Source organism: Natator depressus, chromosome 5 (genome assembly GCF_965152275.1).
Source record: "Natator depressus isolate rNatDep1 chromosome 5, rNatDep2.hap1, whole genome shotgun sequence".
Lineage (NCBI taxonomy): Eukaryota > Metazoa > Chordata > Testudines > Cheloniidae > Natator > Natator depressus.
In genome coordinates this window covers 59,310,671-59,330,249 of record NC_134238.1, presented here as the reverse complement: position 1 = coordinate 59,330,249, position 19,579 = coordinate 59,310,671, and the positions used below count along the sequence as shown (strand labels likewise).

General features: G+C 39.7%; 1 protein-coding gene across 2 annotated transcripts in view; it reads left to right on the top strand.

Moving 5' to 3' along the window:
* The window catches only part of KIAA0825 (KIAA0825 ortholog), a 419,106-nt gene that overhangs the window by 189,569 nt on the left and 209,958 nt on the right, over positions 1–19,579 (top strand). For both annotated transcript variants that reach the window (XM_074952850.1, XM_074952849.1), the window contains exon 13: positions 13,365–13,478. In XM_074952850.1, the coding sequence (XP_074808951.1) occupies positions 13,365–13,478 (114 nt within the window). The remainder of the gene's footprint in view (positions 1–13,364; positions 13,479–19,579) is intronic.

Genomic DNA, 19,579 nt, shown 5'->3' with positions numbered 1-19,579 from the left:
GGGGCAGGTTTTCAGCAAGAAGAAACAAACAGACCTGTCACACCGTAGCCTTGTCAGCCATGAAACTGGTTTTCAAAGCTTCTCTGGTGTGCAGCACGCCCTGCTGTGCTCTTCTAACAGCCCTGGTGTCTGGCTGTGCGTAATCAGTGGCCAGGCAATTTGCCTCAACCTCCCACCTTGCCATAAACGTCTTCCCCCTTACTCTCACAGATATTGTGGAGCACACAGCCAGCAGTAATAACAATGGGAATATTGGTTTCGCTGAGGTCTAACGGAGTCAGTAAACTGTGCCAGTGTGCTTTTAAATGTCCAAATGCACATTCTACCACCATTCTGCACTTGCTCAGCCTATAGTTGAACAGCTCTTGACTACTGTCCAGGGTGCCTGCGTATGGCTTCATGAGCCATGGTATTAATGGGTAGGCTGGATCCCCAAGGATAACTATAGGCATTTCAACATCCCCAATGGTTATTTTCTGGTCTGGGAAGTAAGTCCCTTCCTGCAGCTGTTCAAACAGACCAGAGTTCCTGAAGATGCAAGCGTCATGTACCTTTTCCAGCCATCCCACGTTGACGTCGGTGAAACGTCCCTTGTGATCCACCAGTTCTTGCAGCACCATTGAAAAGTACCCCTTGCGGTTTACATACTGGCTGCCAAGGTGGTCCAGTTCCAAGATAGGGATATGCGTTCCGTCTATCGCCCCACCACAGTTAGGCACATTTCCCAGAGTCACTACCCTTGATAGCAGCAGCTCAGTGTTTGCGTTGGCTACTTGGATCACAGCAGCCCCCACAATAGATTTGCCCACTCCAAATTGATTCCTGACTGACTGGTAGCTGTCTGGCATTGCAAGCTTCAGAGGCTATCAGCACTCACTTGTGAACTGTGAGGGCTGCTCTCATCTTGGTTTTCTTGTGCTTCAGGGCAGGGGAAAGCAAGTCACAAAGTTCCATGAAAGTGCCCTTATGCATGCGAAAGTTTCGCAGCCACTGGGAATCATCCCAGACCTGCAACTCTGTGCGGTCCCACCAGTCTGTGCTTGTTTCCCGGTCCCAGAATCGGTGTTCCATGGCATGAGCCTGCCCCATTGCCACCAGAATGTCCAAATTGCCGGGGCCAGTATTTTGAGAGAAGTCTGTGTCCATGGCTTCATCACTCTCATCACCGTGCTGCCGTCGCCTCCTCGCCTGCTCTTGCAGGTTCTGGTTCTGCACATACTTCAGGACAATGCGTGAGCTGTTTACAATGCTCATAACTGCCACGGTGATCTGAGCAGGCTGTGCAGGAGTGCAGAGTTACAGCGGAAGCGGTGGCTGACGATGGATGCCACGAGAATAGATATTTATAGAGAATGACAAGAGGACTGCCATGTGGATTCATGAGAGCAGGCGAGCAGAGTTGCAGCGGAAGCAGTGGAGGACGACGATTAGCGTCGCGCACATTTCCCCAGGAAGAACACACGTACCCGGGAGCCCATGACAGACAACATGGAGAAATTCGCTATTGAGACATTAGCAGCAGAGCAGAGTTGCAGCAGAAGCGGTGGATGGCAAAGGTTAGCAGTCCTACTGCACCGTCTGCTGAAAGCAGTATGTTGTCCGCACGGAAAAAAGGTGTGAAATGATTGTCTGCCATTGTTTTCACGGAGGGAGGGGTGACTGACGACATGTACCCAAAACCACCCGCAACAATGTTTTTGCCCCATCGTGCGTTGGGAGCTTAACCCAGAATTCCAATGGGTGGCGGAGACCGCGGGAACTGTGGGATAGCTGTCCGTAAGTCCACAGTCCATTAGCTCCATAAGTCGATGCTAGCCACGGTAGTGAGGATGCACTCCGCCAACTTAATGTGCTTAGTGTGGACATACGCAATCGACTGTATAAAATCGATGTCTAAAAATTGACTTACTATAGTATCGACCTAATTTCGTAGTGTAGACATACTCTAAGTGTTGTGTCCTCAAAAGCAGAATGTAGTCTGTCCCTTTTAGCTGCTGTATGCCGTTGTGCTAATCCCTATTGTTTACAGATCTCCCTTGCATCCTGAGTTACAAAGAGTGACTCACTAATCTGAAAGATCAGAGCAGTCTAACAGAAGGGAGCAATAAAGAGGGAATGGGAAGGACTAGCTTGTATTTCGAATTTTACATACTGTGTTTCAAAATCACAAAGAAGTCCAATGTTTTAGGCATGTAATAAATCTCAGTGTAGTAAACTGATTTGGTTTAGATAAAAAACTCTCCATGTTTAGAGATAAAGGTGTCACAGATCCTTCCTGGCCAGTCACAAGGACTACTGTGTGGGATATCCCCAGGGTATTTCAAGCCCTTTGAGACTGAATGAAGTTCAGCCAGTTCCCCAATCTTGGGGTCCCTAGGCATGCTGTCAGGGTGCAGACCTTCTATCTGGCACCCCTGCACTCTGAGTGCAGGAACCTTAGCCACCAGACACTTAGTCCCTCTGATTGCAGTGCTGATCCTTCAGACTCCCCATCCCAGAACTCCTCCCAAAGGTGTGAAGCTTCTGGTTTACAATTTAACTCTGTCAGGGTCATGTAGTAGTTGTGAAACCGTCCATACACACACACTTTGTACAATATAACAATGTTATGCTCTTAACAAATAAAGCATAAGAGAATACAGATTATATAAAACATCCTAAACACAACGTCCCTCACTTTCTAGCTCACTCTTCCCCTGTGAGTCCTTGAGGGACCATCTGGGTCCAGGAAGGCAGGCAAGGTATACATCCCTTCCTCATGAAGGCTGTTGCATGCTAGTTAGTCTCTCTCCCTCGTGGGGCCCTTATCTAGCATCTGGGACCTTGCTTTTTCCTGCCCCACACTTCCTGTCCCTGTCTTAATCTCATGCAAAATGGCTCCACCCTTATCCATTCCCCCTCCCCCCCATGTGAGTCCATTTATAGACTCCTGCTAGGGTCACCTGCTTCTTTTGTTCTGCCTTTTTGGTGATTTTCCATTACTTCCAAACCCCACCCTCCCTTCAGACAAAAGGAGGAAGTGTCTTCTCTCAGGTAGAGCATACCTATTGTCCTAAGGTGTTTTACTTTGAATACACAATCATTGAGTACCAATCACTCACCATTGTCTCTCCCAGGTCATGACACAACCCTGCTAATTTGTGATGGATCCACATATTTATACATTTTCAATGACACAATCATTTCATGATACAATTTCATAAAATCATCCAAAATTCAGAAGTAGTACAGACAGAACTCTCACTTCATCACAGATGGGTCATCTAATATGAAAATAAGGCCCTTTGCAAATCACAAAGCTCACAGATTTCATGTGTTGGCCATGTTGAAAATATCAAATTTCATTGGTTGTCACAGATTTATAGAAAAATGTTAAAACTGAAATTATATATGTAGCAAATGATCATAAACAATTATATTTTTGTGAAGGCTAAAGAAGGTGATTTGCTGAACCATGCATTCTTAGATCTTTATTCGTAAAACTAGATGAGATCTCAGATCTGGATAGTTTTCTATATTGTGTTGCACTACAGCTAGTGTACTCTCAGTAAACCTAACCCACTAATTACAGTCAAGATTACATAAAAAGTAAACATGCTGAGTTTGTTTATTAAATTCCCTGAGTGTGTTTGTCAATGAAGTGTACATATTTTACAAGATGAAAAAAAAAGTTTTCCCATTAACAAAATTAGAGATTATGCATAATTTGAAATAAAAGAATATTGATCTCACATCAATTTTCCTTATTGTCATGGCTGTATAATGAAAATGTCCATATGTTAGGTAGTTTCTAATTCATTCTCCAAAAAACTTGGGTAAAATTAATTGTAAGTGAAGCAATAGATAGAAAAAACAGACATGACTAATTTTTGCAAACCTAAATTGATTTTTGCGACTACATCATCGAACTCTCATAAGAGCAGGACACACAGTGGATCTCAAAAATGACTACTTCTGTGTTTCTATCAGAATATCTCTGAGAAAATGCTTCTGCATTGCTCTTTTGGGAAATGTCTGTTGTGGCATGAAATATGGTCTGCGGTAGTTTGCAAAATGCTTATCACTTGTAACCTATTTGCTAAGGAAGGAAACATTTCAATTGGTCTAATACTTGTCCAAGGTTTTTGTGCAAAGAAGATGAAAACAAAGTACATATCCAACATCCAATGTGCTCTAAAATATTAATTGCTAAGACCAGACATATTAATTCCACCCTCTGACAATATATAAACCTTTTGAATTCTTAGTTCCAGCTGTGGTTCCCTACTTCTAAATCCTCCATCTTGTCCCACAGGCAACTAGAACATCAGCTTGTTGCAGACATAGTTTACAGCCTTCAGAAATCAATGTTAATATTGATTTTAAAAGGGCAATTAATAAAGCTTTTCAATTTAAATTAATTGGAATCCAGTAACAAAGAAATACACAATAAATCTGTAAAGTATTGGTGTTGAATTGTTGGGAAATTGAGGGAGAATGATTATCCCATACACTAACCTGGTTCCCATTCCACCAAATGAAAAGTAATCACTTTTATATGACACTATAATTGAAAATCTAGCTATAGACATCAGATAAACAAAAATATACTGGGAATTCAAAAAGGAAGCTCTTTTTGCAGATGACCTGATGATTTATCTGAGCAATCCTCAGAAAACCACACATTTCTCATGCGAGCTACAGAAAAAATAAAGGCAGTGTTTAGATTCCCAAAACAATGTGTGTGAATCAGTGCCCCCACAGCTGTTATTTAAAAAACAAAAACAAAAACAAAAAACCCAAACAAACAAAAAACCAGAAAACTAAAAAATAGATTTCTAGTTAGAGTGGACACCACCTGATTTTAGTTTACTTTTAGTCCATACTAAGTTTTATTTTCGAATGAAATATACCACACCACTACAGAAAATATGAACACATTTAGTCAAATGGTATTGTCTCCTTTTTAAACTTTGAGATCATATCCATCACATTACAATGGTTATTTTCTACAACTATTAATCCATTTGAAATATTACCCATTTTTAGTCTCTTACAAAAAATCCTAAAAAAACCCAACACAAATCACTCCTGTCAAAAACATCACAAAAGTTTGTTCAGTTTTCTTAAACAAACGTGAGAGAGAGGAGGTGTAGCTCTCCTTTACTGAAGGTGGTACATTTAAGGACAATACAAGAATGGCAACATTACGACTTTCACAATTACCAAGGCCCCAATTTGTAACATAAAATTATTATTTAATTAAGCATCCTATTCTCTTGTACTAAGCAAGACTATATGCTGTTGCCAGACTTAATCTAAGCCTGATACCTCTCTCACCTTTCCACACACGGAAGGTTAGTCTAATCAGGGTATTATTGAAGGCAGAACATTGTCTTTGAGGCAGTTGTCCAATAGTTGGGTTGGATGAATTCCAAGCTGTCACTGGAAATAGCATCCTAAGAAATGTCATTTTCAGGAATTAAAGCTACTTAAGGTTGTGTCTTAGGTTGGTCAAGTATAACAAAAATACATGGTTGAGAAAGAAAATAATCCTGTATATATCTTCCGAAGAGTGAGTTTAGGGCAGATTCTCTCCTGTACTAGAGCTCTCTGATTGTTGGGTCCAGACCCAACTCCAACACCACTTAAAACTGTGGCAGGCAGATCTAACCTCTGGTTTAAGGTCTTTAATAGATCCTACACAAGTGGAGGATAGGTGGAACAGAGAAGAACTCTGCTATGGCCATTACTACTTCTGGCACACTCCCTATGCCAGGAGAGGTGGGGTGGCAGGCACAGGTCCCAGACCCAGTACATTTATGCCAACATCGAGTTTCCCCATTCCAGAGGAAGTCTCTGCTGGCGATTTGACAAACCTCTCAAAAGAAAAATTGGCACTGAATTATTAAAGCATTACTTACTAGATTCTCTTTTTATCTCTAACTGGCCACTACAGAAAAAATTTTAATGTTCACACAAAAAAAATTTAATGTCAGAATTTAACATGATCCTTTGGAAATTTATTAGATGAAAATATTAAGTGTCTCCAGAAGCATGGAACAAAGATTTGGATATAGTGATTCAAGATCACCTGACAAAGGCTAAGTATACATTACATAAATCCTTGCTTGGTTATATCCACCATATAACCAAGTATAATACTTTATTGCTCACAGATTATATTTCACTTTTACAATCACTGGTAAGATTGTCAAAGATACCAACAAAACTGCTGTACATGTCTTATTGTACCTAGGGCCATATTATATCCTTATGTATGGGAGTACCCTGTTTTTAATAATTTATTTGCTCAGGTTCACAAATTATGTTGGAATATGACTGGAAAAGCTACACCTTTTATCACATCATTATATGTAGTCGACATAAACATCAGTATGACTGGTGATAGGGACAATCTGGACATGTACTTTTTTACTGATTGCAAAGAAGATAACATAGAGTTCCTGAATATCAGATGTAACCCAAGCTTGGAAATTTGGTGACTACTTAACTAATTATTAAATGTTAATAAATATTGCATATTGTCTACATTAAGGCAGTAGTGCAATAAATTCTGTGAGACATTATTCATGCATTCAGTACAAAGTATAGAGACTAAAAGCATTATAAGCAGAGCTGATAGCACCACCTATTAATAAAGTTGCTCAACACTTCCCAGGATAAGATCTTCTATTCTGTTGCTTGTAAGTTTGCAGAGCTTTAGCTGTTTGTGCTGAAATTTTGTATGCCAGATGTCTGTCTCGGCTTGAATTGTTCTGGGAAATATAAGCCAAAATGATTCAGCCATTTCCGAGAACAAGGCTAAGGGAATATACATTCTTTTGCTCATATCAAAGAAGTCTTCAGACCATTTCTTTGAATGCTCTAGCACCCATATGCTTTGGAGGAAGGACTTGAAATTTGGCAGAGAGTGTTGTTTTTTGGGGGGGGGCGGGGATATGTCCTTTGCCTTTTCTGTGAAAATCTGCTCAAATATATATGCCCAAGTTATGCTTTTGAAAATCATAGTTTGCACATATTCAATAGAGATTTCTTTGATTTTTAACAGCTGAAGTCTCCAAAGATTCCATCTTCACTGAGCATGTTCCACATCCTAACACTCTTACACATGACCAGATTACATATGCACCATTCCCACAGAACACAAGCCTCCAGCACAAGGATACCAGGGCTCAGAGGGTGTCTCTACATAGCAAAGAAAAACCTTCCCTCAGGGTCCTAGAGCCCAGGCTCCAGCCTACTCTCAGAAGTCTATACTGCAATGATACAGACCTACAGCCCATGCCCCACGAGCCTGAGTCAGCTAGAACAGGTCAGCTGCGGGTGTCTATTTGCTGTGTAGACATTCCCAGAGGGACTTTCCCTGTAATTGCTGTGCCTAGATGCTCCAAGACAGAGTGGGGTGGGGCTGGTCTGAGCACCAGAACTAAGAACAGGGAGCCGGTCTTTCCTGTGCTCTCAATGGTCCCCTTGTTGGCACCCAGGTAGCGTGGAGGAGGAAGGAGTCTGATTTGAATGCAGAGGGCACAAATGCCAGACCAGGGAGACGGAAAGGAGTAGACTGGAACATGGAGTCTGGTGAGAATGGAGTTGGGGGAGTAAATGTAAGTGGGAACTGTAGAGGGAAGACTGGGAGCTGGGGGACACTAGGATTGGCTGGGCAAGGAGACTGGGAGATGGAGAGAGGCCTTCTGGAACTGGTTGAGCTAGGACACTGAGACTGGGAACCATGGGTATAGGAGATGGGGGATGGGAATCAGTGAGGTAAATCGAGGGGGATTGGGATCCGGTTGGCTGGGGGATAGAATGCTGAAATCAGATAATGAGCAAGTTGGAGAGGAAGAGTCTGGCAGGGCTGGATTTCCAATTAGGCACAGTAGGCATGTGCATAGGGGCGCTGGCATTCTAGGATCACCTAAAGTTAAAAATGGGTTAAAAGTTTCATTTTTTATGGAAAACAAGAAGGTCAGCTTGGCAGGGGAGGGCACTGAAGATGCCTAGGGGTACCTAAGGTGTAAATCCAGCCTTGGAGACTGGAACTGTCTGGAGAAGGAGACTGGGACTAGGAAATAAAGGGAGGAGAATGGGGACATGCGGGGAGGAGAGAAATATCTGACAAGGAACTTGTGGGGACTGGCTATGGAACTGGGGAAGAGACTGATACTGCATCAGAAACCTGAAGAGGGAGACTGGGAGCCAGTTCGAGTGGCAGGGGAGGAGAGAGACAGATAGGCAAAGGAACTGGTAGGAAGATCTGTGACTGGCTAAGAAAGGAGACTGGGGCTGAATTTGGGGAGAGGGAGAAAATGGAGGTTCGGGGAAAACTGGGACTTGGAAAAGAGCCCAGTGGAGGACACTAGGATTGACTGGTCAAGGAAACTGGGATTAGGATGAGATGCCTGAGGGGGTGGAGACTGGGACTAAAAGCTTGTAACAGGAACAGGTTGGATGGGGGACAGGGCAGAAGAGGTCAGGCTTTAGGAAAACTGGGAGAAGAATCTTTGCCCACTGGAGTACACTCCCCTCTAGAGTCTGGAATGGAACTCAGGATTCCTGAATTTCACCATTCCTCTGCTGTCAGCAAATATCTGTGAAATCTGCTTGCAAATGGTGTGTCTCATTGACTTCTGTTGCAGGTCCAACTATAGAGGATGGCTTTTGTTGCTGTCAGATACTCCATTAGTTCAAATAGCAGAGGTCTGTGCAGTGATTCTAAAGGTTCCAACCCTGCTGATGAGCCCTCTGAGTGTCAATATGATGCCAAATGATGGAATTTGTGTATTCAGTGTGTTTTTAAAAAAAACATAGTAAATACCATAAATACAGACTGGATTTCTGGAGACATATTGGCAATTGTTTTTAAAAAGTACAAAATCTGTCAAATGGCAGACAATCAAATTAATCGAAAATAATCCTGATAGGGAGTTATGGGTCTCAAACCATGCACCACAGAATTTTGTCCTTTATGGGTAAACCTTTCAGTCTTCAAAAGTTGTTTCGGATATTCAGCACATCTCAGGAGGCTCTCGACAATTTACAGGATTGAACCCAAAGACAGTTTGTATCCTCGACATAGTTTAAAGAACTTTACCATTCTACAGATTACCTCTACCTTTATCATTCTACAGATTACCATAAAATGCAAAATTTATAAATTATATTTCCCTAGTAGAGTAGGAATTTCATTTAAAAGAACTCTATCAACCTCTTTTCCAGTTCATTAGCTGCAGTTCAAAATGATCTGGTTAAACAATAATTCAGTCAATCTAGCATCAGAGGGAGGAACATTTTTCTTCTCTTTCTTCTGAACCTCCAACGATTGCAACACTAAAACCGCTTCCAGACACATGGGATAATTCTTCATGGATTATCCTCTTAAAATGTAAACAAACCCAAATACAATGCAACCTGCCTGCCTCTAAACTTGATTCCAGTGTGTCCACCATGTTACAAAGTGACCAAGTCCCATCACAGCAATTTAACATGAACAGTTTGACAAAATGATGTATCTAACATCCCATATCAAAGTGATAGTAATAACCATTTGTATTTCCTGGGAGAGCTGAGATGTGCACTTAAATCAATAAACCACATCAGGGAAGTGGTATATTCAGCTAAACATTCTCATGATGTTTTGAAACCCTCAGACATGTAGAATTCCCTTCACGTTTTTCACACATGACAAGAATTTGCTTTTAGCGAACCTTGGCAGCACGTATATCTTGATAAGGCAGTGAATAACTGGATTTAATTGTACCCTTAATTCCCTCCTACGCTTACAGAGTAAAATTCTCTCCTATTCAGAAGGCCAGCACAAGGTCTATGCACAATTAAAGTCCCACTTAATCCCTCAAAATAGAGACTGCCCTCTATACTTAGGGTAGCTCAAAGCAGAGCAGAGTGGTTTTCAGTTGTCTCATGCTGACATGAAGTCACCAGTTCCCTCTGTTGCTGAAGATGATGAAAAAGATCTAATTGCCCTCCTTCAGATGATTATGTATTAGACATCAGGAATGCTATTACAGATTAAAAATTCAGGATGATAGCATGACTGCTGAGAGGAGTATTTAGAGATTCCAACTTTTTTCTTTTCCTTTTCTTTTTCTTTTCTTTTAACAGTTGGAAGTACCTCTCTATTTTTTAAGAAAAACAAGTTACTACTCATGCAGCTGCATATTATCCATAATTCTAAATTGTTTAGATTATCAAGTTCTTCAAAATCTACAAGGAAACACCATTAGTATCTTGTAGGCATTTCATCATTTCACACCTGCATTGAGGCTTGCAAGATCAATTGTCACCTTGTCATACTCTAAGGGAGAATAAAACTACCGTAACTTGGGATCTTGCTGTGGTATTAAATACTCTCACAGATGCTATCCACCGTTTTGAGACTATAGGCAGCTGCCTTAATATATCGTATAGTCAAAACAACTTTTCTACTAGCTATTACTAAACTTCTGTCAGAAGAGCAGTTGAATTAAACTGTCTGGCACAGAGTTACATTTTCTTTCTGGCAAGAATTACATTGCCAGCAGTGGACACTGAGAACTGCTGGCACCAAAGGATTATTGCATTATTAGCAGGCACTTCATTCTTTATAATATTTAAAGATGATGTTACATTTAGACAATGTGCTTCCTTAAAGCGATTACAGGTTTCCACATCAATTTTGACATCTGCCTGGAAGTTTGCTCTCCCAAACCTCATAACTCAGAATCCAAAAGTCTCTGCCACCTGCTTGACATTAAGAGAGCTCTGAAGGACTGTATTTAACAAACTGCTGTATTCCAAAAATCTCCCCAACAGTTCATATACTATCAGCAGAGAAAACGTGGCTGCTTATTACTACTCAGACTTTATCAATCATGATTTCTATTAAGGAATCCTGTTTTCATCAAAGTAAATAATTGCTATTTCCTATTACTGCAGATTCTTCAAGAGGTGTAGCAGCCTACTTGGCTAAATGGCGGGGGGGCGGGATTATTTCTATACACAGCTACAGAGAGTAAGAATTTGTCCTGGACATTGCCAGCATTTTAAAACTTCTACAGTTTCCTTGTGAAAATATTTTTATTTTCCTTTAACTACTTTACAATCTTATCTTTATGCTTAGCCTTCAGAAGACTTCATGTGTGTTACTGAGGAAGTTTAAATGTTACTGTAGTAATGATTCCTTACTCTTTCGTAGTGTACCCTCGGTACATGCCACCCTTTCCACTCAAAGCTACTTGATCATGCTCACGTTATAGTCAGTGGCAAAACTCCCATTGATATTTTTTTTGAGTAAGATTAGGCTCTAATTGCTACTTCTTCCTAAGAAATTCAAGATGAAAGGGATACAGTAGTCTGGAAAGGTTGAGAGCCACTGCCCTAGAGGGAAGGGCTGATCCTTCTTTCTAGATTAGGAGGCCAAGTCTAGATATGTATAATTAAGTAATAGGAGCGGTGGTCCATAACCGGATTTCCTACATGCTAATGCGATACAAATAATAAATGTTACCAATAACAACCAGCACTGTTCAGCTTAGAGAGTTACAGAATATTATATTACCCCTGAATTTGGAGCATCCCAGGAGAGCTCCTATTATGGTGTAGAATAAAATTTCTGAACTAAATGAGACTATTAAAATAGTTATATTGTTTACTCTAGACATTGCCCCAACTAAAGCTCAGATTTTTATTCTGAAAGAAACTTGAAAATTTTAAACAGAAACCAAGTGCTGGCTGCCCTCACTCCTTTTATTTAAATTTCCTAGGCTTTTTAAAAAAAATATACACACAGTAATGATGTGGCAGTATTTATAATTTCAGTTATTAATCATTCAAATCAGAAAGACATTATGGAAATTTTGGTAGCACTTGAAGCAAAGTAGAAGGAAGAAGGAAATTGGTGTGTGATTTCTCCTTAGATACGTTGGGCCAAATTCACCCCTGGCCTAACTACATTGAAGTCAGTTCCCAAGATCCTGAACAGCACTAAGCTCACACTTGGTGCAGCTGAGGAAAGAGAAACTGCCTTGGTGTAATTTAAAGCAGACTCCAGGCTGCTCTGAGTTATGCCAGCTGTAGCAGTTATATTAGTCTCCCAGGGTTCAGCCCCTCCTGACTGTGGCATGCCCCCTTCTGTCCCATGTGCCAAGTTACAGGAGCAGGTGGTGTAAAGCTAGTTTTATGCCAACCAAAGATTCATCTGTCCCACAAGAATCCACCCTTATTTACTGAAGGTGGCTTTAAATGCCTTTTCGCTGCTGGAGCAGTGCAAAGGGCACTTAGCAACAAGGATCTGGCTTAATGGTTTTATGTCAGAGAGAAAATGAACCTATCATGACTGATTTTGCAAGATATTACTGATTATATACAATATGATTTTCAAAGGCATCTGATGCCCTTAAGTCATTTTAGAAAATCCCACCCATTTCTTATAGAACAGCAAAGACCAGAGAGAAACAGTTTAAGATGCCCAAGAGTGTATGTGAAAAAGAAATATTAAAAATTTGTAAGTGAAAGTTTGAAATGAAAATTCCACATGAGCAATGGGATGAAGAAAAGGAACTACATCCTCTCAAGTGTGCCGGAGCTGCCCTGTCACTCATGAGAGATGGGTGAGGGGAGGCAAAGGGGCATAGTCCCTAGGAATGTATTAGAGCAGCCACAGGGCTGCTCTAATATGTGCCAGCACTAGTGGGACCCCCAGTGCAATCTGGCAACACCTTGCTTTCTCTCTGGAATGTTGCCCTATGTTGGGAAGGCCATGAATGGATGACACTGAGCAATCTATGCCAGCTTTACACCAATCAGAGATTCTCCTTGTATTGGAAATCCTAGCTGTTCGTCTAAGCTAGCTTTCCATCTGTTTTGAGCCAGTAAAGCATGGCCAAAGATTCTGACCCCAAATTTGCCTGATTTAATCCAAAGTAGCATGTCTAGTAGGAGATATGTCATCATCACCTCAAAAGGTATTGATCCTGCAGCGTGTACTCATAATGTTGACAACATGCCCTACTGATTATCTATAAAGAGAAGGGTAATAGAAACTAATGACAAAAAAGTAACTTAGTTTGGTTACTTAGCCTACTTTCAGTCCATAATCTTATGTTGAAAAGAGACTATTTAAAAATAACTGTATAATGAAACCAGTGTGTTTAACTGTCTATGTTACAGTGCCAGTTATGTATAAAACTCAGCTTCAAAAAATTTACCAATATCTAAGAAATAACATGTTTTTTTTTTAAATTTCACATCTGATCAAATGGGAGTAAACAAATAAGTTATAAATAAACTTTTTTAATTCTCATGTTTCATATTTGTGCTTAAAGAGATTTTTTGTCTTTTTAACTCAAAACTATTTATTTTTCCAGGACATTTCAGAATGGTTTTGGTGAGCTACTTCCATCAAATTTCTCCAAATCAAATATCAGTCACCCATTACACTGGCTATCTTGCCTAACACCATTTTGTCCTCCTTTAATTATGTGAGTATCATTAGTTGATATAAATAAGAAAAAAAACAGGTAGTTAATACTAGTTAGATATTGCTGTGATATTGTGTTGATAGTGTTCCTGGATAAATATTGTAGTTAAAATTCAGTTGAAACAATATATAAGCATTTTTCTGAATTTATTACAAGTTTTATCTGATGTAAAGTGTTCTGTTTAAACTTCCATGATCTATAAAAAAGGTCATGAGAAAGGCAGTGTATTATGTAGCTCTTTAGCAGTGTATTTATGTTATGTTAGATATCTGAATTATTTTCAGTATTTCATGTTAATGTTTCATAAAAATATAAATATACAATAGTTGACAATCATGTAATTCAGCACAGGTACAATTTTCATAGCATTTTAATTTAGGAGGAAATTAAAAGAGCTAGCTCAAAAAAGTAGGTGTGATATTTAAATAACCAATTGAAAAATATGCCAGTATTTTCCATTGCTTGGTTATATTTGATTTTTAGGGAACTTGCTACATGTTTAAAAGCAAATGAATAATTTCTCTTTCTGTTTCACTGCATATAATAACAAGTATCACAAGGCATATGTTACAAGCTGTTCTGTCATTTCCTTTCTAATTTTGGTCCCAGCGTACTCACACACCCATTGTCGATCCTCTCCCAGTCCCTTTGCTTCTTCCCCATACCCCCTCCCAAGTTATTTTTGACTTCTAGCATTTTCTAAGGGACCTTCCCCTTAATTTTTCATAATTTAGATGTTTATATTTATTCTGAGAACATATATTTTCATATTTAAAAACAATAAAGAAAAGACAAAGGAATCTGGCTCCATTCTTAAAATAAGTTATGCTAAAATGGAAGGGCCTGCTGCAGTGAAGACCACAGCCAAGATCCTGAGCTTTGAGCCATTTTTGTGATCTCCTGATTCTGGGCCACTTTCCACAATGTAACTTATGCCATGGATCACCAGGGTAAAAAGATGCCCTTTACACACCTTGTACTGCTTACAGGGAGAAGGGCAGTGTAGTGTAGCAGCTATTATTGTCTCTTACTCTTCCCAAGGATTCTTCCTATGCAAGGAAGCCCCATTTCAGTCAGCAGCAAAACTCCCACTAACTGCAAGGGGGTCAGGATTTCACACATGGTCTTTAGGGCAGCTTTACTCTGAGGAAGTGGCTTAAAGCTGCTCTGACACTACTAAGGACTTACATATTGCCACTGTGTGGGACAAAAATAATAAGAATATAAATGATGGGAGTCTATGCGCCACTCTATACACTGAGGAAATGAATTCCGAGGTAGGCCAGCACAGGAAAATAGGAGGGAGATAAGAAGAGGGCAAATCCACCACAAGCAACATGGCCAGTGTGTCCACACAGACACAATCCATATGACCAGACTCCAAAAACACTTAGTACTTGTCTTTGGCAACAGCATTTTCACCTATTCAGAAAATTCCCTAGATGCTACCTCAAAACAAATATTAATACTTATTATTATTATTATAATTTTGCCCTGTCTAAGCTGGTGGTGCTTCCATGAAAATGCAGAGTCCATACAACTGAAATGTTTGTTAATTTCAGAAGTGATGTTCAGTATGATAGTATGCTGTGTTGCTTATGGTGAATCAGATCTATACTGGAGTTAGATATGAAAAATTGAGAAATTGTGTTAATCTGATAGTAATGTACTCAAACATCTTGTTTTTAGAAGTAACCCATGGGTGGAGGAAAGCTTGATATTTTAAGAATTCTAGATACATGTACACATTGATTTATACAATGTTTCTTTGACTTTTTAAAATTTTTTGTTTTTTTTAAATAAACACTGTTAACTTCTGTTTGTCTAATAAAAAAGTTTGAAGTTTGCACATTTATTTTTCATGTTAGATTCCAACAAAAATAACACATTTGTTTATCTATTTAGTGACTCGTTTTAATGAATATTTATGTTCTTTTAGTGATTTGGTTTGATGGTTCAGAAATTGCTTTTTTATGGACCTATAATTCTACTATTGGCAAATCATCACTCTTCTCTTTTCTTCCATGATTACAAAACTGAAAATTTAAATGTCTGATATTTATATATAGTTTACCTTTTGTCTCTTTTTTTATGAGGCTAGTGTTATATTCACAGCTACATGAGCTAGGAGGATGAGAGAACATATGCCTCTCCATATGTCCAATACAAAAACTTCTCAGTGCATTTATTGGTGCTAGCTCAGTGGCTGTAGGGAATGTCTGAAACATTTTATTTTTCCTCTGAGTGAGTCACACCACTGTACATTTCAATTTGCAAGAGGCTTAAAGAGCCAAGAACTGGTGTATATAATATATTGCAACATGATAACTTCCCATCTGGTCAATGACAGACAAAGCTTTATTTCTACCCAGATATTCTAAAAATGGCTTTTAATTTATTATAAGTAATTTTAAATATTAATATTCATCTACCAACTGACCAAACACCTCACAGTCTCATATTTGGGGGGCAATGAAAAGCTGTGGTGGAACGGGTGCTATACAAATATATGAAAGCCAGCCATAAAGGTAAACACAACTGAGGCTGGCCACTGTAATTTTACGGAATTTATAAAAATGTAGAGTTTACCCATAAGCCAGAATGCTAAATGTCATTAATATTAGTGGTTTTTTTAATGTTTACCTTTCTTGTAACATAATTCCTGCTTTGTTGCTTGTATGCATGTCTTAAAGACCTGTTGTATATATAATATATAATGTATTTTAAGAATAGTTATTAAAAATGGAAAGAATTAATCCTGAAAATTTATTTTAATAGATGTAAAAAAATTCAAGGTTTTCTGTTTGCTGTAAATTGTATTAAGATTTGAATATGTGTGTATACATATTAGTTATATATAAATTACAAGTCTATACATACATATTTATTAATATACAGTGAACATAATTGTCAAGCGGTTGGGGTTTCTACATACACAACATACTTGACACAAACTCACAAAAGCATGAAAATGACAGGGAAGCCACCTAATAATATTTCTCCATCCACAGCCACATACCATCCCCACAATTACCATACACCGCAGAGAGTGCAATCATAACATTGTCCACTCACAATACCCCTTTACCAAACTACCCACTCACAATACTGTTCCTTGCAGATGTTTGGCATAATGGGGTTTTGGGCTGTGGGGGAGTTTGGTAAAGGGGGTTATGGGAGGCAGACTTACAGTACATGATCTGAGGCAAATAGGTTTTTGTGGTAACGGTAAGGTGTGTGCTCGTGGGTTAAGGAGTAGAGGGAATGTACTGTTATGTGGCTTAAGACATTACAGTGATGAGTACAGTATAAAAGTCTGTGTAGAATAGAATAGAACTTTTCATGTCCATGCTTTTTGTGGCTTTGTGACTGGTATACCATGTATGTAGTAACCCTGACTGAACAACAGAGGTTTTGGTGGATTCATTTCTAAGGAGTTTTAATGCTCAAATGAAGGTGTAGAGTTGAATGATGAGGCAGGAGAATGAAGGATGGGCAGTGGCAGACCCATGGAGGTAGAAGTGCAGCAACTGACAAAGATTTTTTTTCCATCAGCAAGTCTTCTAGGTTACGTGCGAGCTGCTGCCATAAATGGCACATAATATTTATGGTCAGCTGCATATAAATCCTTCAACATTGCAGGATACAATCTGACAGAAAAGTGTAGTTCCTGGTAAGAAGATTTTATCTGATAGAGAAGGTTTTGTGTGTGCACTAGCACACAAAATTTATGCATGTATAGTTTTTGCACTGATGCATAAGTAGTTAATGCGCTGGTGCATGTCACATTTATGTGTATAAAGTTTACGTGCAATAGTGAATAAACTTTCTCAATCATCAACCACTGGAGCATATGGTTTCAGCTCAAATGAGTAAGTGTAATGGCTAAAAATGATGCAAAATTGGTTTTTTTCAAAAGCACATTTTATGTAGGAAAATAGGGGGGTTTTTTGTTCTTTGTTAGATATCAGTCAACAATGAAAGGGAAGACTACCAAGGATAAATTTTGTCCAGAACCCAATTTCAAAGACTTCCTTCTAAAAACTTATGATGAGAAATAAAATAAAATCTAAACAGAGCATTCAAAGGACATAAAAACTAACACTTTGTGGAATTATATATCAAGAAGACATTTACTTTAGAGAAAAGCAAGATTTTATGTTCATTCTAAGCCCATTTTAGAAGTCTATCTTAACTATGGAGTCAATACTAAGAGCCTCCATAATGTAATAAAATATTAATGATAGAACCAGTCAATTACTGAAGAAAGAACATTTGTGATCATTCATTTGGATTCTAAATAGCTGTGTGATTCAGTCATATTTGTGCCTTTTTAAATTGCTATTTGTGAACATTCACATGAACAGGTCCACATTTACAGAAGAACTGGGTTTTCTAAAATGAAGTATATCAATGATCCCTGTGTCGATTAAGGGATCATTGTCAAAAGGATAACATCTTTGTCAGAGCTAAACAACTCTGACAGAAAAGGAGAAGGTTGTAATAATTGGCCCAACAAATTTACCCTAATTGTAGTGAAAGTGAAAGTTCATAAGAAGTCACAATAAGCTATAATAATAAATGTTAATGGAAAAAGGTGCAAAAGTGAGAGAGACTGAATTAGTCCAAACAAAAAGGCCTACTGATATAATTCAATGACTGAGTTGCCTCATGCTTGGTAAGCAAGACTGTGTGAAACCAAAAATCAGTGAATCCAAATTGGTGTGTCAGAAATTAGGCCTAATTTGTGTCATAGAGTTTAATGCCAGAAGGGATCATCAGATCATCTAGCCTGACCTCCTGTTAGGGTGATCAGGTGTCTGGTTTTTGACTGGAACACCGGGTCAAAAATGGACCCTGGCGGCTCCAGTCAGCACCACCGACCGGGCTGTTAAAAGTGTGTGGGTGCAGGGCTGGCAGGCTCACTACTCAGCTCTGCACAGCTCCCGGGAAGCAGCTGGCATGTCTCTCTGGCTCCTAGGCAATAGGGGTGGCCAGGGGGGCTCCACACACTGCCCCCCCCTGCAAGCGCCGGCTCCACAGCTCCCATTGGCCAGGAACTGGGGGCAAGGGTCTTTGGTTTTGTGCAATTAGAAAATTGGCAACCCTACCTCCTGTATATCAGAAGCCACCAGCACCCTCACAACAAACCCAACAACTAAAATTAGGTAAGTATTACAGCTCACAGGAGACTAGACTATTAGATGCTGCAGGCAGAGAATAGGAGAGACCGAGGTTCACCAGTGCCTGAGGCCCCCACAACAGCAGGGAAATAATTAAGTGAGATATCGCCAGATATTCCTACCAAGTGACCTGCATCCACATGTTGCAGAGGAAGGCGAAAAAACTCTCACTCACTGCCAGTCTGACCTAGGGGGAAATTCCTTCCTGGCCCCACATATAGCAATCAATTTGACCCTGAGCACGTGGACAATATCAGACAGCGAAGCAATTGAGAGAGAGAATGCTCAGTGTCACTTTAGAGCTCTGGTCCACCCCGTCTCCAGCCATGATCATCTCTGATGCTTCAGGGGAAGGAGATTTTAAAAAATCCCAGAATATGTTGGAGGGTAGCAGGGGGAGAGAATCCATTCTTGACTCCTGCAGATGGCCAGCTGGAAACCTTGAAACATGAGCTTTTAGGAACATAAGACATAAACAGGAAGTGTGGTCCAGAGCTGTTGAACCCTGCAGCCCACCATCACAAGCAACCCTGTCACCCAATTGCACTCATAAATATGTCCAGTTCTCCTTAAAACTAATTAAGTTGTTTGGCCCCACCACACATATTGGGAGTCTGTTCCAGAACCTCATCCCTCTGATATTTAGAAACCTTCTTCTGATTTCCAGCCTGCATTTGTTCATGGCCAGTTTATACCCATTTGTCCTTGTGCCAGCATTGTCCTTTAGCTAAAATAGCTCTTTAACCTTCCTGGCATTTAGCCTCCTAATGTATTTATAGAGAGCAATCATATCCCCTCTCAGCCATCTTTTTGCTGACAAGAGAAGCCAAGCTCTTCCAGTCTCCTCTCAACAGATAGGCCCTGCAGTCCTCTGATCATCCTAGCAGCTCTTATCTGCACCTGCTCCAGTTGAATTCA